The sequence below is a fragment of the Diceros bicornis genome, chromosome 25 (assembly GCF_020826845.1).
Source record: "Diceros bicornis minor isolate mBicDic1 chromosome 25, mDicBic1.mat.cur, whole genome shotgun sequence".
Lineage (NCBI taxonomy): Eukaryota > Metazoa > Chordata > Mammalia > Perissodactyla > Rhinocerotidae > Diceros > Diceros bicornis.
The window spans coordinates 17,370,567-17,394,833 of NC_080764.1; the positions used below are offsets into that span (position 1 = coordinate 17,370,567).

Sequence of the window (24,267 nt, forward strand, 5' to 3'; positions counted from 1 at the left end):
CCACAATGAACATATATTACTTTTGTAATGGGGGGGGGGCAAGAAAGTCATACATGTGACACCTAGTACTGGGAGGTGGCAAGACTGAGGCGGTAGAAAGGGGATATTTAATACTTGTACTGCCTCAGCCCGTATCCTCATTTATAAAGGAGGGATGGTAACGTCTGTCCTGCCCCCCTCCTAGGACCACTGGGTGTGTGAAAGGGCCCCAAGTGTATGTTGATTGTTACTCTAAAGCAGCAGCTCAAGTGCCTTATTTTAGGACACATTCCTCCATACCGTTTCAATGGTCAGGAGGGATGTGGACACAGGGGCCTGCAGAGTGCCCTTGGCCAACGTATTATCATTATCCCCACTGCAGGCCACAGTTGCCAGGAGACGTCTGGGGGAGCCTGTAGCCCTGGTCTCCGATCTAAAGGATTCCAGGTCCTTGTTTGAAATCTAGTACTGACTGAGCAAGTTTTCCACTCACAGTTCAACTCCAGGTCACCTCCCTGCTTAAAGTTCTTTAAACTGGTTCTGCTGAAATAGTTATTGCTTAAAATGGCTTGAGAATTACCCCTCTCCCAGCATTCCAGAGTCATAAGGAGGCACGAGGACCCAGGTCGTCAGGGTGGTGAAGGGGAAGGAGAGGTACTGGGAGTCAGGCCGGCTCGAGTTGGACTCTTATTTGCTGTGGGATGTTGGGTAACTTAGCTTTCTATAGATAATCTCTAACATGAGATGTGATGAGGTTACATGAGATAAGACATAAAAAACCCAGCACGTAGTAAGCACTAACCAGATGTTAGTTGTCTTCCCATGTGCACAATGAGGTCACTCATCTTCTCCCCCTGCAAATTCTCTCTTCAAAAACAAAGCTTAGCGCCCAGCGCAGGGAAACTCAAAATGAAACAGAACTCATTGAAAGCAGAGCACAGCTACCTGAGCAGGACTGTTCAAACACTGACTCTGCATAAAGCCAGCGGAGACGGTATTCCATTCAACATGTCTTCATTTAGGTAAGCTGACACTCATACCAAAGCTATTTGATTTTAGAAATTATAAAAATATTTTAAAAATGCATTTGTAGAATGAAGTAACAAAAATACTTAAATTCTTTTTTTCTAAACTTTTTTCACACAATCTAAAATTATGAAGCCAAGTTTCATTTCAGTTACTGTTAAAACATGGGTCACCCACAACTTCTACTCCAACTATTTTGGATGAAAATCCTAAAAAAATGTATTTTTCCTAGTCTTTTATAGAATATTCTGGATTAATTTATCTTTTTAAAGAAACTCAGGCTCATCATTATGACAATTAGTCTGCGGGCCGTATGTTGTACAGATAATTTCTGGGTCAACGAGAGCGTCCTCTGGGAAACAGATCGTCTGGGACTTGCGATGCCTGGAGTAGTCTTCACTCTCCCCGCCTTCCTGTCCGGGTTCCAGCCAGCCTTTGTTGCCATCAGCAGGTCTGCCCTCTATCTAGTAACCACCTCCTTTGCCATTTTGTTTGTAGGCTTGAAAGCCAGGTAACAAAATATGTTAGAAATGTATGCAAATTTTAGTAAAAAGGCAAAAAGGGGGATTCTTGAGGATCTCTCCTATGAGTAAACTGTAAGAAACTCTGACATCTCTTTTTAGCAACTCAATGGCCTTTTAACACTCAATTCCTGAGCTACTGTTTTGCAAGAAATGACTTCTGGATAAATGACATTTTCACTAATACTCCACGTACTTTACCTGTCCTTAAAAAGGCTATTATGATAAGTGAGATAATGGATGTAAAAGCACTTTTAAAAAGCATAAACTGTGAAATAGTATTGTTTACCCCATGTATCTATAAAGAAACACACACAGATGGCTAAATTGAATCAACCCCAATGTTTTATTTAATTTAGTTTTAAAAGGCAGTGGTTAAGCACATTATCTATGTGTATATATATATGTATGCATACATATATACATACATATATATAAAAGGAAACCAACCCCTTTTCAACTTTAGCCACTGATTAACTAGGCCCACTGTCTATTGCATGATTCATTTTCTACTTCTTCATATGACCAATTCTAAAAGTAAAAATAAACAGCCTTAATCAGTTTAACAGTAACTATTTGTGTTTCTTTTTTTTTAAATAAATAAAGTTACCATTAAACTGATCACTTGGTAGAAAGGGAGAAAACACACACACAAGCACACACACAGTCCCCAAGTTAAAACATTGACGTATGAATGACCTATATGTACAGATGGGTGCCGCTGACTCCCCGCCCCAGCAGAGGCCACAAAAGAACTCCCAGTACTCAGGGAGTCCCCATTCCCTCTGCTGAGTTGGAGGGACATGTGTTCCTGGCACCCCGAGTTAGACCTCAGAATGCATGCTCCCCATGCAATGATACAGATGGGGGTTCAGTTCTATGGTACTAGTGTTCAGGTACAGGAGGGAATAAATAGGCATTTGTAGCTGCCTCAGAACTAAACCATCATTTATAACTCTTTACAGGGAGAAATGTATTCTGAAGTTCTAGTTAAGTGACATACAAACTTTTAGAGTGTAATCAGTTTGCAAGTCTGGGGCTGTGTGTGTGTGTGTGTTTGTGTGTGCATTTCTATATATTTATACAAAATTGAAGTGAAGAGTGGGGCTAGGTTTAAGGAGCAGCTGCTTGGCTTCCATTTAGTCAGTCTTGAGCTAACAAGTCGCTTGCTTCAGCCCTTATTTAGCAGCTCATTCTGCTTCTCACATGCCTCTGTCTGCTGGAAAGATTCAGAAGGGGCAGCTCACACAAGCGAGAGGAAGGACACGGCTAAATCTTCTGCTAAGAATCTTGGCAAACAGAACTGCCAGATTCTACCAGGGCTGCTTTATAGAATGAAGTCCTTCAGTTCCATCCTGATGAAATGGAATTCCTTTTTTTCTCCTTCTAGCCCCTGCAACTCCGTCTAACTGCAGCTCTGTATGAATGCCTCAGTATCGCAAAAACACAGGATCACCTCTTAAATATACTGGATTCTCAATGAGTAAACCAGTTAATGTGTTTCTAGCCAAAGCAAGGGCATAAATGTTTTAGAGAAAAGATTCCCCTGGAGCTACAGAGAAAAGATGCTGATAAAAGCAATATTGAGAGTTGAGCAGGTGATGCTTTTAGTCTGTGTCGGAGCTGGTCTCTTCGATGACAGAGTACTGGTTGAGTGCTTCCTCCAAAGGCGTTATTGTCCCATCAGGTTTTAGTCCCATTGGTTTAAGCAACTCCTCTCTGGAAAAAGAGATAAAAGAGGAAAAAAAAAGTATTCACCAGCATCACACACACACCCCTCCCCCCACCCAAATCCACATCCTTTTAAAAAGGAAAGTCTTTAAAAACCAAAGTATTTTTCCTCAAGCTCTCTCTGTGTGTTTGTAACAGGAAAGATGAAAGGGGCATGGAAAGAAAAAGAGGGAGATAAAAGACTTCATTCACACAGGCCAAACCTACTAAGCCAATTAAAAGTATGAAAAGTCAAGGTCTAAATGGGCTCAGGACAAGGAGCAGGTCTCTTCTGTTTTTAATAATTAACCTTTTTTCTTTCTTCCTTTTGTGGATTCATTTTCTTTTAGTGGAGTTGAAGCTGCCAAAATTTCACCTGTCCCAGTGGGCCAGGCGTACAATTAAATGGCTGATTTGATACGTATGGGTTTCATTCAATGGAATAAACGTCAGATTTGATTTTGCCTCTCCAATCTCTAGTGATACATAAGTACTTATTGATTCATTTCAAATCAGTTGGCCTTCCCCAACTTTCTCCCTCCCTTTTCTTTCCTTCTTTCTTTCCTCCTCCTTTTTTTTTTAAAAAAAAAATACCATTGCTTTTGTTTGTGGCAGTTTAATTATGGGATTGACAGCCAGTTTAATCTCTTCAAAGCTCCCCAACTGCCTCTTTTCAGCTAATCCAATTATATCTGCTCCACAAGTTATAGCCTCATCTAAAGATGATTAATTATTGATTAAGCCAATCAAAAAGCATTAAGAAAGATTTATTTAATCTTTTCATAGGCTCTTATTTATTACATGGAGATTATGGCAAATGTACCTGTTGAGTTGCTAACCCTAGTCCTCCTCCCACCCCCAAAAGGTCAGCAGTGTACTTTAAGAGTAGCCTTAAAGAGGCACATGAGCTGCTTAAAATGTATTTCTCACGGAAATGGGCATCACTCCCTGAAAACATGTCTGTAACCAAGAACCTACATGGCAGCAGCTGTAATACTGGTGGGATTTGGAGTGAAGGGAAATTATAAAACTCCTCTCCCTTTGCCTCCTTGTTGTTGTCTCTTAGGCCAGCACAAAGAAGGGGTCCCTCCTGGGAAAGGCTGGCCACACAGTAATGTGATGGTGGTACAGGTGCAGTGAAATATCCTGGGGAGGGGTAAGAACACTCAGTGGTCACTGGATAAGCCAACAGGAGCCTAATCAAGCAGCTCTGGCTAGCACCAGAAGACTATTTCTTAGAGTTTGAAAAATCTACTTGAGTAACGTGAATGGCTGACTGGCTAAGTTGAGACTCCTGAATGTTATAAAGTAGGAAACGTTGTTTCCTGATCTAAGAAATGGGGTCAGAATCACAGAACTTAAAGTTGAAGGGGCCTTAGAGATCATTTAGTCCAACCCCCTCAATTAATAAAGGAGACTGAGTGACTTACCCAAGGTCACATATCTAGTGGCAAAGTTGGACCTGGGACATTGGTCTCCTGATTCCCAGTCCTGTGCTTTTTGTAGAACACCACATCTGGATTAACTGCTCTAACTGCATTGGAGGAGCACACTCTTGAGTTCAGCTGTTCAATATCTGCTCAATAACTATGTGCCCAGAACTAGATAATATACTGGGGAGAAAAGGAAGACTGGGCACAGCTGCTGCCCTTGAGGAGTAGGTGAAATGGATATATGAAAAATAACTTAGAATGTAATGGGGTAAATGCTGTAACAGAATCATGAACAAAGAACTGTGGCAGCTCCTGAGATGAAGCATAGACCAAATTGCCTGGGAAAGGTAGGGACAGTACCACCAATGAGGTGTCCTATGCCAGGCAAAGAAGGCACAGAGCATTCAGGCAAAGGAGATTATGCAAAGGGCTCTCTATGGTTCCATCTACTTGGGTGATTTTGTAGACTTTTGGATTGTGTCCTTTTTTTTTCCATCTCTGTGCTCTTATGAAGCTGTGAAAGGGCCCAGTGTTTAGGGAGTGGTGAGGTTCAATGAAGGTACAGCAGGAGGTAAGGCTACAAGGGTAGTTTGGGGTCTAGTAGTCAAGTGTCTTAAATGCCAGTGAGGAGCTCAGTTTTTATCCTGTAAGGAATGCCTGATCAGGTCTGTTTTATAAGGAAGCATCTCTGGCAGCAGTGTGGTAGATACACTGGAATAGGGGGAAACTGGTGGCAGAGAGACAAGTCATTAGGATGTCACTGTAACAGTGTGTCTGAGAGGAGACAGAAAGCTGGATTATGGCTGTGGTTGTGGCAAGAAAAGGCAACATTTCTGAGGTAGATCTCTGATCCACTGAAGGGCAGGGGGTTGGTAAAGGAGAGTGGAGTAGAGTGCCCTTGTGGCTTCCAGCTCAGATGACCAAGTGGATGGTGATACCATTCACTGGAGCAAGAACACAGCAGATGGAGTAGATTTGGTGGGGAGATGCTAACATCTTTCAGGACATGAAGAGTTTGAGGTCCTTGCATGATAACCAGGTAGAAATGTTTATGGGAGCTAGAAACAATCTGTTTCCATTAAAACTTCTCTCCAGCTCTGATATGCACTACATATCTCTATTTTTATAACATAGTTTCCTAACTGATTGTGAAGGACTTTGTGATATTGGACACTATTTACTAATAATTGATACAAAAGGAGAAGGGGACAACTTGCTGGGAATGAAACATTAAGGGATAAGCAAGTTCCAAGGTTTAAAGGGGTTGGTGGACTAAAGGTACAGTAAGGTGGGGTAGGGTGAAGGGTAGACGTAGGTAGAAGTAGGATCAGCAGATGGGACTAGAGGAATTCTTTCAAGATAGTGATGAACTGCTCAGTGGATACACCATCACCCTTAACACTACTAACACTACTGCATTTTTTGATAACAGGATGGTACTGGGGCTAGCTACCAACTTACACAAAGTAGCTAGCACTTTCTCATCCAAACCCAAGAAGAATATTTTCAAATCAAATCCACTGTTTCATCTCTACTCCCTAATCCAATTTTACAATGGAAATAATTAAGAACATTATAAAAGTTTTATGGCCAAATTATGGGAATTCATCTACGGAATAAAGGGCTCCATATTTTACTTCTCACTTCTCAACTATTGTTCTTCAATTCTCACTTCTCAACTATTCTTCTTCAAGTATTTATTTTCTGCGTCCTTTGTATCACCCCTCTGCTGACATGGAAGCTCCTCTGAGGGTATGAATTTTCTTTTTCACTTGTCTCCATGCTATGCTTGGACCTACTGACATTTCCGTAGAAGTGTCAGTGATAAATGGCCACATAATCATGCATTTGGGCAAATGAATTAAGGCAAAAGTGTGATGTAGTGGAAAGAATAAAAAGATATGGAGTCAGGAAGTCTGTTTGAAGTCCTGGCTCTTCCACTTACCAGTTGTGTGATCTTGGGCAAGTCTCTGAGTCTCAGTTTCCCCATCTGTGAAATGGGGGTAATGATGATACTAGCTCTATCTACTTCCTAGTGATGATGTAAGAAGTAATAGTACTAGTAGTGGTAGTAGTAATAGTAATAATAATAATGTAGATGGAAGAGTTCTATGAACTGTGAAGGAGTCCTAAATACTAGTTATTATTATTGTGGTACAGTGAAAGGCACATATAGGTTTTGGAGTCAGACAGACCTAGGTTCTAATCCTGGATCCACCACTCAGTAGCAATAAGACCTTGAACTCTCTAAACTTCAATTTTCTTATCTGTAGAATTGGGATAGGAATACCCACCTCACTGAGTTGTCATGAGGGCAAAAGGTCATTGTACATACAAAGTGCGCAGTGCAATGGCTGGAATGCAGTTGGAACCCATGAATTGCATTTTCTGTCCTTTATGTGCTTATGGAAGGTTTCCCTAAGCTTGTTAGGGCTTAAGTGCGAATAAGTGGGGGAAGAATATGCAGAAGCAAATAAAAGACATGGTCCCTGTCCTCAAGAAGCTTTTAGTCAGTTCAGAAGATAAAACACACACACATTAAACAATATTAAAAGAATTACAGAACAGCAGATCAACAAGCTTGAGATGATTAACAGGCAGAGCCCTGCTTTCCCTAGCTTGACAGTTCATCGATATACCCTCATTATAATTGAAATTTGTTTAAAGGAGATTTCTTGTCCTGTTTGGGAGTGGAAGGAGAGAGGATCACTTACAGATATGTAACTTTTTTTTATGGACCCCCAGCTTTACTTTTCAAACCTCCATCTTAACATTGCTGATCTTCCTTCTTTCTATCATACAACTAACAGCCCACAAATACCAAAATGAAATCTTTGATATAGAGACTTACTCCTAAAAGGTCTGATAAAGGACCTGGTTATACTAGACAGTTTCACTTAATAAGATTTGTTGTATCTCCATCAGCAAGATGTGGACAGAGAATGGGAAGCATTAATGAATACCACAGAAATGTTACTCCACCAGTCATATGGGCTATGTACATGTGGGAGGGACATGGGAGGAGATGGGGATGCTGATCACAGCTCCTTGCAGGAGATGGACTCAGGGCCAGACTGTAATGACAGTGATGGATATGGATTCATGGGGAGAAAGGCATCCCAGAAGCAGAAGAATTAGTCAAGCAAAGGCACAGAAGCAAGAGTTAGTTGTGTGCAGGGATTGGCAAGCAGGCTGGCTTGGCTGAGATAAAGGAAAAAGAAAGCTCAAAACAGATATGGGGTACAAGAGGATTTGAATGGAGACTGAAATCCTAGGCTGACAAGTCTGGATTACAGTACAGAGGTATTTCTGTCTCCTATTGTAAGGGCCCCACGTTTAAGAGTATTTATTAAAAATAATTCTCATTACAAAGTTTGAAAGCTATGAAACAATATTCCTCTGAGATATTAAAAAGAAAATGTTCTATGCTTTATTTATTAAATTTTCATGTCCCTATGTGTCTAGCACAGTGCCTTGCAGATAGCAGATCCTCAATAAGTGTTTATGAACTAAATTTAGTTGCAGTTGATATTCTCTTGCACTTTGACAGGAAGGAAAGGTATGGTGTTTTATGGGACACCTAATAAATAAACCACGACCAAGAGAAAAGCTAGATCTTTGAGTATAAGATTCACTTTCAACATCAAGATTTACAGAGTTAGGAAGGGTATTAGCATTACACAGGAAATTCTGCATAATGCTTGCCAGGAATTTCTTGTTCTCTACTAGACTGTGAGCAACTTGAGGGCAGAGTCCATGTCTTATCTGGCTGAAATATGCAGTATTTAGTACAGGATGGGGCACACAGTAGGTGCTTAGTAAATGTTTATGGAAATAATATAATACATGGGTCATAGCATAAATGGAGAAGGGTAGAGGACCATTTATCAGGAATCATTCTGATACTATTTTAACTAAAATTATTTCACTGATGAGTCAATGTCATCAGACATTCTGACAGTCCAGCAGAAGTCAGGCCCCCTTTGTAGCATACAGCCTGTATCCCAACCACTAATTGGTGTGACTCAGCTTCTTATATCTGGGGCACCAGGAAGCCTAGATTCTAGTCTCAGACCTTCCACTAACTTGCTGGGTGTCCTTGGGCAAGTCATTTCCTTCTCTGGGCTTCAGTTTCCCCAGTATAAAATGAAGGGTTGGACAAGATGATCCCCAAGATTCTATTCTAATTCTAAGAGTCTAAATATTAGGCTACTAAATAATTCTGATCTATTTAAAAAGCTGCTAGGTTTTTAAGACACTAGAACTCAATACTGCTAAGCCTTTGTTTCTAATCAAGATGTTCTAAGCCTAAGAGTCAAACACAGCATCCTACCTAATTGTCACTGACATATACCAAGACCAGAAATCCTTTCTGCAAAACTACCAGCAGATGATATAGAATGATTACAAAAGTAAATCAAAGCAATGGCAAGTGTTACAAGGAAGGATCTAAATCCAATCATGGCCCTCAATAAATAGGCCATTTCATGAAGAGTTACTGGTCCTAAATTATGAAGGTCCCATCTAAGAAGGATGGCTAGGTGTCAGATATATGTACATCATGGTTAAACGGAGATACTATATTGAAATGTGCATCAGGATTAAGATATTCACATAGCAACAACTCCTTCATACTTACCTTCAATGCTATACACAGGCCTTAACATAAGTTAAGACTGCCCTCGTTATCATCAAAAAGTACAGTGATGTCTACTGGATAAAGAGCCCATTCTAGGCACAGTATCATGGCGGGCTTCTCATCTGATCAGGCATCTGGCCAGGGAAGAGATAAGCCTCCAAGAATGTTCAACTGGAACGAAACATCATTTAGAAATTTGATCTTACTAAACGATAAGGAACCATAATCTATAAGGGTTTGGCCAGGCACGAGGACACAGATAAAGCACGTCCAAAAAAGGAAACCCTATTTTGCCCCAGCCTAACCCTTGGGACTGTTAATGGAAACCAAAAAATACTTTCTTAAAGATTTAGGGGTGGGAGATTATGGGATTTATACCATATTTTAAATTTTCTGGTCTGTTTTTTTTTTTTTCCTCCAGATATATTTTAACATTTTCCTGAGCCACCATTTCGCTGTAAGTATGGTCCTCTGGGATGCCTGGGCTTATATAACTTTTCAGAACCTTAGAGAAGGTTCCACTTTTTAGGGCTTCTGGTTCCTATGTAACTCTTTCCCCCAGAAATGACAGTGCAGTATTGGGGCTCAGATACTAACATACCCAATCGCACATCATAGAATAGGCCAGACGTGTATGTGTCTAAAACACCTTACTTGACCTGGAAGCAAGAGAATACTCTTGCCCACAGCACATGTTTTTGTGCAATACAAACAAAGCATTCAATTCAAGGGTACTTGTTCAAAAACAGGACATAATTAAGCAGTTGGTAAAATGCATTCTTGCTTCCCACTTGCAAATCTCCCGAGAGTCCCTTCGAATTTACCTATACGAGTTTCAGCTTCCCGCTTGCCACTTAGCTTGATAACGACTCAAAAATCATTCCCTTGTTTTCAAGGGCTCTTCTTTCTTGTCTGCTCTGTGCACTACAGGGCAGTATTGACACATGGAATTAATGACAGGGTCTGTAATGAAACAACAGTCATGCAAACACCAGTCTGCTCTTTTGATAAAACAGCATGTTAGAGACCTAGTCACCTCCCTCTAATTGAGTACTGCATAATAGTTCCGATCCTTTTATGTAACATATTTTGTTCTATGATTAGAAAAGAAGAAAAGGGGGGAACCTATGAGACACTGCTTCCTTCAACCACCCCCTGATTAATTCTCTGTTTTTAATGAGGGTGGCTGCTACTTAGGCAGGTTCTGTTACATACTCGTTTTGTTGACTTCTGTACAATGTATAACAAAACCCAAGACGGGATAATTGGGAACCATTTCTTTGGCACAGGGATTCCTGCTCTTAATGTAAGGTTGGCTTGGAAAAAAAGAACCCTGACATTTTAAATTAGCCATTTCATATTTAATTCCTTTTCACATTTGAAAGACAGGATGAGAAATTGGTATATAAATAAAGCATTTTAATTAACACAGAGCTTTTCCAAAAGTGCCTGCTAGAATGGAGCCCGTGCTAGTCCAGAGAAAGAAGCTCTGTAATCTTTGCTATAATTCCAAGTCTGAGAGTGCATCTTATTTCAAGATTTCAGCATCACTGGAATAGTCCCTAATCCACTGAAGTACAATGGATTTCCCAATGACTTGTTATATTTTTTAAGTGTTTTTAACCCTTTTTTCTCACAGAAATAATATAACTTTTGGCACTGGTTAACATGTTCAGTCCCATACTGTGAAAGAGTGTCCTTTGGGCTTGAACCCTGATTCTTCATCTTTCATTATATCTTTCATCTAATGGCTTCTTAGTGCTGACTGGTTATACTGATCTTTCACTAAGCCACTAACCCAGTAGATAGGAGGGGTATGGTGGCTTATCCATAGCAAATTCGAGGTCTTCAGGCTGCATCTTTCAAACAATGATTCTGAGATTCTTCCCCCAGCTCCACCATTGTGCTTTAGGATTAGGTACGATTGGGAAGGTAAAATATGTAGCATAAAAACATCACTTCCAAGACAAATGGATATGGCATATTGTCTACACCATGTCCTTCCACTTTGTAAAGGTAATTGGGAGTTGCTTAAACAGTCCCATAGGGAAGCCTTTTTAAAGTTAGGCTTTCTTAATGTGATCACATTAAATATAAGAATTTGTTAGAATACCTATAATCATTCCCTTTTCGAAATAATTAAAAGACCTTACATTAACATCGAATCATAGCAGTTTTACTGGTTTCCTTCATATAAAGCTGTTTGTTTCATATAAGCTATTTATTTAGCACGTGACCTGATATTTGAGAAGAGCTCAACTATGGAATAAAAAAGCAGGAATGCATATCCTCCAAATCTTAATTCTCTAATCAGGTAAATACGCTTACTATCTGTCTTTGTGCTTTGCATTTATTTAAAATTTAGAATATTTTATTAAAAATTATCAGACCGACAAATTTTTGAAAGCTGTTGGTAATTTTTCAAGATAACATAGGATCTGGAGTCTTGAAGACTGCGAACAGAGTCCTGGCTATGTCATTAACCAGATGCCTGATCTTGGGTCAGTCACTTAATCATCGGTCCCATTTACTCCTCAGTAAAATACCTCTTGCCCATGTACTTCGCAGGGCTGTTTTAGTGATCAACAGAGATAATATATATGGAAGCACTTTTTAAACTTTAAAGCACTATATAAATATTAGTTTTTTATTATTGTTCTCATTTCTGTTAGAAGATCACATGCAAAGCTTCTAAAAATATGCTACCCAGCTCACATTAAACAGCATGGTTAAGAAAATACAGAGAAAGAGGTTAGGGATAGTGCCAGAAGAATAAAATTCAGTTTTATCCTTAAGCAAAGGTGTTCTTCATTATTTCTGGGTAATTTCTCTACAGAACTTTTCTATCTTGTTGTCCAAATTAGCAAAGCAAATACTAATAAGAGGTCAGCACGCCAACTGACACTGTTGAATAAAGCAGTAGAAATAGAAGTTCTTACGTGCTCTTCCCAATTAGAAAGACTTAAAAGTTAAGGGAGGAGGGTAACTAAAAAAGCAAATAGCCAGTGGAGATTATTCTTATTTAATGTTTCTCTAACCGACAGAAGCCATTTCAGCTAGTGCTTAAACCAAGAGCTCAAAGCAGTCATTCCTACTGCAGAGTTAAAGGACAATGACTACCACTAGGCAATACAAAGGTAGCATGACATCCTACTTAGAGGTGTCTAGCCAGTGGAAGGACCCTCTATAACCTAAAGATATACACTATCAAGTTTCTCAAATTAATCTTCCCCAGCGACTTTATGAGTATAATAATTTAACTGGATCCAAGTTCCCTTAACTGAACTTTAAAGCAAACTTACAGTGTATTTGAATGATGTAGAACAGTGCTATCTAATAGAAATATAACATAAGCTACAAAAGTAAGCCATATATGTAATCTTAAATGTTCTGGTAGCCACACTGAAAAAGTAAGAAAAGACAGGTAAAAGTAATTTTAGTGTATTTTGTTTAACCCAATATATCAAAAATATTATTTCAACATAAAATCCATATTAAACAATTCAGATATTTTACATTCTCTTTCTGTACTGAGTCTTTGAAAGTCTGGGTATTTAACACTTTTAGAACATCCCAATTCAGCCTAACTACATTTCAAGGGCTCAACAGTCATATATGGCTGGTGGTTACCACACTGGACTGCACAGATCTAAAGGTTTTTCTAATGTAATCAGTTAAGATGTTTATACTTTCACACCTACAATAGTTCTCACAATGCTTTAAAAATTGGATCATGTTTCTGAAATGTACCTGAAAAGCATTTCCTTGACTAACTGATCATAAAGGTGGGTGTAATCACAGTTGGTAATATTTTTGTAAGCAGAGTAATTTATTTATAAGGAAAAAATTATGTATTTATTACTTTTCAATCATAAATCACCTGTCCCAGCTTTAGTAAGTTTAAAAATAATCTTTGGATTAAAGGGAACTATTCTTATATTTGGTACCTGGATTTATTAAGAAAGCCATGTCCCAAATACTACAGAATGGCTGGCAAAAAATAATAATAATAATTATTGGATAAGGAGTAGATAAGAAAAGAAATGGGAAAACAACTATTTATTTATATAAATGTAAATTTTAGAAGATTGTGATAGTAGAATATATAAGCAAAAAGGCAATATACCTTGTTAAACAGTGACAGGGTGAGGGTAGGGTAGAAGATTAATCCTGGTTCCAATTAAGGAAGTAAAGGGAATTAGAAAAGTCAAAACAAAGCTGAAATTTGAAATATTATTTCTCTTGGTTAGTTTAAGCTTAAGCGAATCAGTCCTCTCTCCCCTTTTCTGGAAGAGGCTGCATTATTATATACGAGTTGTCTGCTGTAGCTAAGGTGAATGTAATTGTATTAGCCACACTGGACTTGCTTAACCACACACAATCTCCATTCTAATCTACATCTTAAATTGCAGGGGCTTATTTTTTTTCCAGTTCAGAGAAGGAAAGGGGAGGTGGAGAGGCAGGCAAATTTTATCCCCTTTTCTACCTCTGCTTTCACATTAAAAATGTCAAATGAAGATTTCTATAATCTCACGCCTCAGGTCTTAATGCTTATGTTTGATAAATATAATTATTATTCTATATTAAAGGATTATGTATCCCAATATTTACATTAGCCAGTCATGGGCCAAAGTAACTTCATGGAATTCCTTTCTAGCCCTGAATTTTATGACATCTGGCCAAGAAATGGAATTGACAAAAGTTTATTTTAAAGTCTTAAACCACGTAGACTATTTTACGGAGCAAAAAAACTGACCTTCACGTTTGGGGATCAGCTGTATTCATTATTTCATCATCACACACAGGGGAAACCACAGGGTACAAGGCACTGTACTAGCTAGACATGATGGGATTTATAGGGTTCAGATTATTCTTAAATTCAAATTATTCTTAAGATAGACCTCCAGGTCCACTGCCAATCTCCTTATCTACATCTGTCACAAATACAATCCTTATTTTAAAAAAAAACTCACTTAGAATACTACTAAGTCAGTTGGTATTCAACAGGAAGAAAATGTTTGAGCACCAATCTCTCCAGTGTCTTTGGGAATCTAACTGAGATACAGCTGCTAAGGTGGTGAGCTCCTTGAGGCAGTGGCTATGTCCAGTATGGAGGCAAAATGGAAATGTAATTTTAATTTTTGTATTGGTGGTTTTACAGTTTTGGTAGTGAATAACATCTACACCCTACACCAGGCTCAGTAATAGTACTTGGCATGACCAACCTTAGTCATCACTTTGATAAGTGCTTTGGCACGGGCCACTGTTGCTAACCACCATCCTGGTACAGGTCCTTCACATCTGCTCTCCTATGGATGGAAAAAAGGAAGTGTCTAGTGTCCATTCACTGGCCACGTCACCTCCAACCCTATCCTTTACTCACACGCCTTTCAATTCAGGCCCAGGAGAAAAGAATTTCATTTTTCAAAAGGAGAGTTAATCAGACAAAGCTACAGTACACTCTTAGCACAATAAAGACTTGGTGGGATGTAGAACATCCTTAGAGTAACAGTTGAGGGAACTAACCAGTAGCACAATGCTGAAGAGGATGATTAGGAAGTGTTCTGGCAAACACTGACTCAGACAGACACAGTAGCACAGTGGACAGAGCAAAAGTATTGAGTTCTGGAAAATGAAGTTCCTAGTCTCGCTTTATTATGAAGCTAGAAAGAGAATGTATGTGAAAGTGTTTTGTAAACTGTTGAAGGAATGGATTATCACCAGTTATTAGCTTGGAAATGTTTGGGGCAAATCTTTGGGCCTTGCTTCCTCCAATGATAAATCTGACAACATTGTATTAATCAAATAATGATAAAACAACCTAAGCTCTTTGGAAGAAAGATGCAGTATGTGAACGCCAAAAATTTATCTTATTAACAAGAGTAAATTTCCCTCTACCTGGAATGAACGGTCATTTTTCCACTTGTCTATTGAATACCTCTTAAACTTCAAGGATCAGCACTACGTTCCCTATGAAACAGTCCCTGATTCATCCAGACAGAATGAACTGCTCCTTTTCCTGGGTGCGTACAGTTCAACACAGACCTTATTTTGTTATTATTTCCTTCTACCTTGTGTTCTAGTACAGACTACAGCCATTCCTCCACTAGAATGTGAGTTTTCCAAAGGCAGAGACTGTCATGTTCACCTCTGAATCTCCATTATCTTCCTAGCACAGTGCCTTGCACAGAGTAGCTGCTTAATAAATGTTCCTTGACTTGTACTAAATTTAGTCTACTTTGGCTTTATGGTATCTTTTTTACCTTAAAAAAAACAAAAACCAAAAACCAAAAAACAATAGTGAAAAGAGAAAAAGAAACTTAAGACAAACATGTAAGACACATAAAGAATGGCTTCATTCTTTGCATTCCTTCTTTGGAATGCCCATTGCTGATCTCTGTACAGTTTTGTCATTGTAATTAGTGAGAGCAAATGTTAGAAAGCACACAAAGGCAGACAATGTAAAAAACCCACTACGTGTCATGCAAAAAGTCTATGTGATTTAGGACTGTTCTCAAAGTTGCCTTTAGTTTCAACTTCAATGGCAAAATTGGTGCCATCAAAGCCAACACAAGACATATTTGCTCTGCTGTATATGTGCAAAAATCAGTATCACCTTCAGATTGAGTTGGGCATCTGCTGGGTGTTTCTGGGTGAGTATGTATGTTCTTTGGGGCATAGATTAAATCAAGTGGAAGCTTGGGTATTTCAGACTTGATGTTTGTGTATTTATTTGTTGGCAGCTTCTAGAATATGTGGCTCCCCAGAGATTAAAAGGAGAAGGACCAAGCAACGTTTTCTGTCCCTGTTACAGTGACGCCTTATGAAATGGTCTTGTCTCTTGTCAAGGTAAGTCAAGTACCTTGATTATACTGCATTATCTTAGGCAGTTCTTTCCCCCATCTCCCACTTTCCTGTCTTGGAGTTTACTCATCCAAGGTATATGAGCCAGTTGAATAGCATCTGTGTTATCTTTTAAGAACTCATATTATTGAAATGAAATTTATGAAAATGAAATTTATGCAACTTAACTGGCTTACTGTCCTAACATGCTAATATGCTCCAGTCAGGTCCTTGTTAACACTCCCCCTCCAACTTCGACTGGATAGACTCTGTTTGTTCTCATCCTGACTGTTGTGTTTCATTAGTTGTACGTCAGATCCTTTTGGAAGTAGCCAAGCACAAATCTTATTTTTATATATTCATTCAGAACTTGTTATTGCCTCCTCTAGGTTTGCCCTATCAGTATTTTCTCTTGACTGTAAGTTCCTTCAGGGAAGGAACATATCTGTTCTATACAAAGATATGGAGATGTCATTGGCAAACAGATAACAAATGTCTTTAGCATAGTTAGTTAGCTTTAAATTCTAACCTTCTTGGGAAAGGATGAAAATTTAAAAGGACTAGCTGGAAGTCACTAAGTTCTAGTCATACTAGCTTTGTAGGTGATGAAGCTACTTACTTCTACATAACTTCTACCACATTACCAGCATCATTTGAAAAAAGTTCAGACTCCGCAGAGTGTCTAAATACCCATACTTGTTGCACTCCCCATGTCGGCCTGTTGTATTTGAACATTTCTACTCTAAGCCTCCTGCTGTGCTCTTAGCCTCTGCTTGTTTCTTTTTCACACTTCTCCCTTCAATGGTAGGCTTTCTGGCTTTCCCATTTCAGTTGCTACTTTTCTTGACTGAGGGATACTAGCCTTTACATAGTTGTGAAAAAGGAGATGACCAGAAGAAATTCACCTTTAAGTGGCAGCTGCCACCAACACACAGAAGCACTCACTCAAGATGGCTTAAAGGAGATAGTGACTCAATCAATGTAGGACTGGAAAATAGAGCACTTCAGGCAAGTGTGAAAGGAATTAATATTTTCTAATTACTCCTCCAAGACAACTAGTTGCTCATTAGTATGTATTTGATTTAATTATTTTCAAAACTGGCTATTTTTGGAGGGGAAGGAGATGTGAAGTAAGAAAGGGAGGGGAGATTGTTTTTAGAACCCTTAATTAACACAAGCGTCTGCTTTCAGGAAATCTTTCATTTGAGCTATTCCTTTTCACTTTTTCCTGTTGGGTGCATGACATTTTAGAATTCTTGGTTTCAGCAGCAAACCAAAAAGATAGAATTGCAAACTTGCACATCAAAAATGAAGGAAAAAAAAAGCATCATGATTTGGAACAAAAACCAAAACAGACTAAAAGAAAAAATACAAGAAGCGGCAAAATCATTGAACCTAACTTATAGCATCTTTTTGAAGACAGGGAGGTTAGTTGGTTAAATATCACAGTGATCTAGCAGTTACTATCCTAGCTTTGAGAGTTTAAATGTTTAGGAATGCACATCCAGAAGCGGCACATGTAGAAAAACCATGGTAGCCAAGAGTGATCTGAAGTACTGCTGCCTGGGCCACCCTGTGCCAATCAACATGGATTTCCAAAGTTGCTGTTCTATGGTAACTCTCAGTGAGAGAGACAAAGAAATAGAACATTTGTAGAAACCAAGCAAAAAATGGATGGGAATACAATACCTGGAAAGTTTATCAAGCATGTTGACAAGTTTCATGGCTTCATATTCTTTTTGTTCTTCTGTCATTTCATCTATGGGGTTTGGCATTGGTTCCTCTAAATGACCAGTGATAAGATTAATGCTACAAAAAGAAAAAAAAGTTATGCTGTATGTTTTAAAATTATGCTCTTTCTATACTTTTCTGGTCTAAGTTGTAAATTATAATAAGAAAGAGTATAATAGCCAAAAAATTGGCAATAATAGCAATTTTATGGTATAGAACTGCTACAGGAATTCTTGAAAAATTGACTTTTCCTACTAATTTGCTTTGGGAAATGAGTGATAGCTATTGTTTTTAAAAAAGTAAAACTAACCTGCCAACTTTTTTTCTTAATAAAAAAGGCATGGCTGCTTTTTAAAAATGTGAAATTTGATTGGTGCCGTTAGGATAAATATCCTTGGATGCATAGCTTATTCATTAATTATAACAGGACAAATGATTTCAGAGAAGGAGAAATCCACTTTGTGATACAGCATAAAACAAATATGTCAAAAAAATTGAAAAATGATGACAGAGAGGCTGGAATCTGAAAATGAAAGCATGCCAATATATAATCTCAGGAAATTAGTCTATTAGTGAGACCACAGAAGGCAATGAGTGTTTAAATAATAAAAGATAAAGCATAAGAAGAATTTTAATTAGATTTGATCTGACCTAGATAAAAAGAGGAATGAAATCTAGCCTACCAAGAGACAGGCATATCATCTGGCTTTCTGGAAACAGATTTAATAAAGTACCTAAAATGAATACATTCCATAAACTTTGTATGAAGTTCTAATACCAAACAAGCTATCCTCTTAGATAAGAGCCACACTATATGTTTTTTGAGGAGGGGAAATAAAAGATAATTCTTTCAATGGCTGCTAAATATCTATAGCTTAAAGATCTTTCTGCAGAAGCAGACGGGAGGTTACAGCATTTTGTACTAGCCAAGTACAGACAGTTTGTTTTTAATGATCAAATGAAATATCCCTGCAAATAGCAATTGCTAAATTGCTTTCTAGGGTCTACAAACACAAATGCTTTCAGGGGCCAAGACTTCAGGATAAGCAAATGAATGAATTGGTCAAGTATAAACAACGTGGAGTGTTGGGGACTAGGGTAAACTGGAGAACAGCGCTAGGGAAAAAAATCATGCTGGCCCATACAAGGACATTTGATCAACTAGGTCCTCTGGTGGCTAGCTTGCAAGCCCTCCCTGCTTTAGATTTTTATTTGGGCAAGTTAACTTTCTTTAATGACCAGGGCTTTTCTCATTTGGAGTAAGGGCTAGGTCACCAGGTACTATTATCTATTACTAAAAGATTTCCTTTTCTTTTTCTACATTCCTCAGAGGCTACCTGACATACAGATTGTTGTGGAAGGACTCAGTGCTCACCATCCTCAAAAACCAGATCTAAAACATCTGTTTTGCCATTCTTGCTTAAGACCTATGTCTAGAGCCACGGTTAAAAAACTTTTTTAAAGCAGTGGAACCACTCTCCCCCTTTTTAAACAAATGAAATCAACACAGAAAGCTGATATATAAAACAGACAAAAGCAGAACTGCTTAGGCAAAAGAGGAGATAGGGATGGCCAAGGAGAGTGGGGGCCTAAACCCCTTCTATCTGTTCACACTTGTGTCCTCTTAAGGTAGCCCTGAAGGCACTTTCAGGAACTCTGGGGCAACAGTCTGAAAACCCACAGGCTGATCAGTGATTCTTAGCTTTGGCAGTACATTAGAAACGTCTGGGAAATTTTAAAGAAAAGGCTTGGGCTTCACCTGAGGTCAACTAAATCTGTATACATTTTTTGTTTGTTTTCCTAGTGATTCTGATACATAATGAAGTTAAGAACCACTGGGCTAGAGTGCCTACTTCAGACACTCATTATGTGCTACTATTCCTCCTCCTTTTTTGTTCAGTGCTCATAAAAGAATAGAAAAGGCCTCTAGTTAGCAGCCATTAACAAAAACGCTGAATGGGGTCATCATATTTCCCAAAAGTCAAGAACAAGGAGGACCCAGACAAGGCTTCTGAGAACTATGGCATTTTAAGATGTATCCAGATGCCATACTGAAAATGTAATTCCACCACCCATCTATTATTTGCTTAGGCATGTAACAATGGGACATGTTTTCACTAGTTTCTCTTCTATGTGCTAAATTAGAAAAACAACTAGTCTTATAAATAAGTAAAGGTACTTATTATAGGCACATACCACTTCCCAAGCAGACAAAGGATATCAGGCCTTAGAAGAAAGTATAAGGGAAGGCAGATGTATTAACTATGTAGCTCATGCTCTATTTGTCTCTAGAGAAAAGGCTTCTCTCCTCAAGTTCAATGGAGGGGTGACTTAAAAAATCAGATCCACAGACTGTTTTAGAACATAATGACAGTAGCACAAGCCATCATGTGCCTTAAGGAAAGAAATGTGACAGGAGGACACACTGGTGAGCTCTGTGGTATTGTGGATGCCACAGCATACAAAGTCAGGACATGAATTCCTGGATCAGGACACATTTAATTCTTTTCAGGGCTTGGTGAAAATGACGTCCATTTTCCATAACTGACCTCAAGTCTTCTGCGGCTAAAATGATTTAACAGCTTGCTCTGAAATTAGCTACTAAAGTCACAAAATCCTTTGCTCACTGAGCATAAAAGCAGCAGCCAGAAATTCATTCTTACAGAATAAGAACTTACAATGCATTACCCACACAATAAAACATTCCTACCCGCCAAAGTCACTCCAGGGATTCAGGTTTCATTTTTCCCTTTAAAAAGACATCCCTGCCACCAACAACCCCCCCCCCCCCGCCGGTCTATGTAAACACCATCATAGAAAACACAAGTTGGGGCACTGAACTATGCCACTCGCTTATGGGAAAAATGCTAACGTGCTGGGGGCAGGAGGCAGACTTGGACACCTTCTCCCCTCCTGCTCCCCACTTCAAACCAGTCTCGTGCAGTTTCCCTACCCAGAGAGGAAGAGAAAACAAATAATAGTCACCATAACAGTAATGATGTGAGGTTTCATAAAATTATTTTCAGTTGAACAAACACTTGCCACTTTTATAACCTCAAATAGTACAGTCTGAGACTTAACTTTCCAGGTTTCATGATCTTAACACTGAAATTCTGGGGTCAGTTTTATTTTTTCCAAGACTCTGAGTCTTAAGATGCTTTAAGTACACTAATTGTGGTGGATATTTTATTAGGTAATTTTATATTTATCGTGATTTTTCCCACCTTGTCTCTGCTCCCCTCCCACATCTTCCCAGCACTCCAATCCTAGGATCATGTATGTCTTCCAATTAGGTGACAAGAAGTACCTAAACTCTTATCTGTGGTATTTCATCGAGAATTTTGTATTATATAAGGCCATTATATGATCTGACAGCAGCTACGCGCGTGGAGACCAAGGGATTGAGACATACTAGAAAGGTATGAGCAAATGAACTTATGCATAAAAGCTAAAATAAATTTCAAGACTTTTTCTCTTTCTTCAAATTGTTGCTACTTTAGGCCAACATCAACAGTAGTAGGTCACTTAACAAAAAAGAGCCCTGAGCTATATGAAAGTTAACTTCAGTCTCTAAAAAGTGTAGATTAAATTTTACTCAAAGCATTCTGGTTAAAGAAGGGGCTATCAAGTCAAATTCCTACAGGGGCTAGGCAGGTAAGATGGATGAAAAGGACATGCTGTCAAACTCAAGGAGCTTACGCCTGGTATGAGGGGAACCACAACCACTCAACTCCATCAGTCGGCTGTCATATGAGCAGGCAGGCCTCATGTTATCGGAACTTCCACTTTTTCAAAAGAAGTTAGAAATTCAAATTTTCTTTTGAAATATCTGAATTCTAAATTTTGGCAAGTAATTAAATTATTTTAAGCACTATGTAAAACAAAAAATAAAAACACAAAACCAAATAACCAATGCAACATCATGCAAGTCGAGCAGAGCCTACTTGTGGGCTAAATCTAGCTATGGGCTGACAATTTGCAACCTCTAGGAGAGGGATCAGGGTTTTCAGGAACAGGCATTTGTGAGTCCAGACCAGGGAAGAAGGGGGCAGGTGAGGTGGGAAAGGAGGCATTATATGCAAAGTAAGCTAGAAATGTCTCTCCCGGAAAAACTCCCCAGAATATTTGCCCCCCAACAAAACAATAAAAAGAACAGAATGGAAATTTACTATATCCTGATTTTCTTAAATTCCATTCCCTGGCTCCCACTCCCCAACTAGATGTAGAGCTTGACAAGGGCAGGAAGCTCAATCACCTTGGAATCCTAATGCTGAGAAGGGGGCCGACCGACTCAAACTTATTCAACAACTCACAAAATTAATTTATTCAACCAAACTTTACTGAGTGCCTAGTATGTGCTAGGCACTATTCTGGGGACATCTCAATGAATGAAAACACATACACACACAAAAATTTCTTCCCTCATGAAACCTATCTTCTAGTGGGGAAAATGGACTAAATGAATAAGTAAATTATATGGTATGTTATAAGGTGATAAGTGCTATGAAAAAAAAAGCAATGTAAGGAAGTGTGAGGCAGGAGAATTGCAATTTTTAATAAGGAGACAGAATAGGCTTCACTAAGAAGATGATATTTGACTTGAAGGAGGTGAGGGAGCAAGACATGTAGCTCTTTGGAGAACAGGCGTTCTAGGTAGAAGGAACAGTCAATGCAAAGGCCTCAGGCAGGAGCGTGTTTGGAGCATGACAACCACTGAAGAGACCAGTGTGATGACAGCACAGTGAGAAACGGTGCAAGTATATCACTGTGAGGACTTCGGTTTTTAGCCACTGCAGAGTTTTGAGCAGTGATATTGTCTGACTTAGACTTTATAAGTATCACGCTGGCTGCTGTGTTGAGAACATACTGAAGAGGGACAAAGGTAGAAGTAACCAGTTAGGAGGCTATTTAAAATGATCCTGGTGCAAGACAAAATTTTAGCTTGGACTGGAGTGGTAGCAGTGATGGCAGTAAGGGGTGACTGGATTCTGAATGTATTATGAAGGTAGAGCCAGAATTACCTGACAGATTTATGTGAACTAGAATGAACAGAATAGAACTTGCATGCTTTCAGGGATATCAGGGTTTATAAAAATACATTTTCTTCCTCTTATTTTCTATTTTGGTTATATGAAAGAAAGAAACAGACACTCTAAGGACAGAGAAACTATTTGAAGGTCAAACATCTCTCCCTTTGATTGGCTTTGAGGAAGAATACAGTAGCAGTTAAAAAACAAGTGCTGACTTCACACCTGCTAGGATGGCTACTATATTAAAAAAAAACACAGAAAATAACAAATATTGGCAAGGATGTGGAGAAATTGGAAGCTTGTGCATTGCTGGTGGCAATGTAAAATGGTATGGCAGTTCCTAAAAAATTAAACATAGAACTACCATATCATCCAGCAATTCTAATTCTGGGTATATACCCCAAAGGAAAAACAGGGACTTGAATAGACATTTGTACACCTATGTTCACAGCAGCATTATTCACAACAGCCAAAAGATGGAAACAACCCAAGTGTCAGTTGATGGATGAATGGATACAGAAAATGTGGTTTATACATATATGAGGATATTATTCAGCCTTAAAAAGGAAGGAAATTTTGACCTAGGCTACATTATGGATGAATCTTAAAGACATTCTCAGTGAAATTAGTCACAAAAGAACAAATACTATATATGATTTTACTTATATGAGGTTCCTAGTCAAATTCATCGAGACAGAAAGTAGAATGGTGGTTATCAGGGGCTGTGGGGAGAGGGGAATGAGTGCAGTTTCAATTGAGGAAGATAAAAAAGTTCTGGAGATGAATGGTGGTGATAGTTGCACAACAATGTGAATGTATGTAATGCCACAGAATCTGTACACTTAAATGGTATATTTTATGTTATGTATATTTTACCCCCAAAATAAGAAGGCAAAGTGAAGAGCGTAAATAAAACTTTTTTTTTTGAGGTAGGCGAAATAGCAACAAAATTCTCAAAAAACACAAACTCTGGAGTCAGGCCACCTGACGGCTCATGAACTGTGTATCCTGGACAAGTTACTTGATGTCACTGAGCTTTAGTTTCCTCATCTGTAAAATGGGGATAACCCTATCCCAAAGGGTTGCTGTGAAGATTAAATGAGATAATATCAGGAAAGTTCTTAGAACAGTACCTGGCACATATCAGACACTCAATCAATAGCAGCTATTATTATTAGCATAAGTGAGCTGCTTGCTAAGAAATAAGCCAGAAGGCTTTGGATAACTCAGTTAAATTGTCACTACGGAGCTACATGCGCAAGCTTCATTAACCAAAGAAGCTATGCAACAACTAGGTGTTTTGTGGAGTTTGCTATAGTTAAATTCAGATATAAGATATTCTGAAGAGACACCAG

At 38.7% G+C, this 24,267-nt stretch overlaps 1 protein-coding gene across 6 annotated transcripts in view; it reads right to left on the reverse strand.

Moving 5' to 3' along the window:
- Window positions 1-2,055: 2,055 nt before the first annotated feature.
- RIC8B (RIC8 guanine nucleotide exchange factor B) overlaps window positions 2,056-24,267 on the reverse strand; it is a 99,523-nt gene continuing 77,311 nt past the window's right edge. The window contains exons 9-13 of one of the 6 annotated variants that reach the window (XR_009223935.1): window positions 17,841-17,960; window positions 14,534-14,617; window positions 10,133-10,271; window positions 9,309-9,479; window positions 3,179-3,245 (exon numbers count right to left, since the gene is read on the reverse strand). Coding sequence is in view for 3 of the 6 variants with exons in the window: in XM_058568503.1 (XP_058424486.1) it covers window positions 3,134-3,245; window positions 17,841-17,960 (232 nt within the window). In the remaining 3 variants the exon portion in view is untranslated. The other 5 variants (XR_009223936.1, XR_009223939.1, XM_058568504.1 and 2 more) reach the window with 5 other exon arrangements.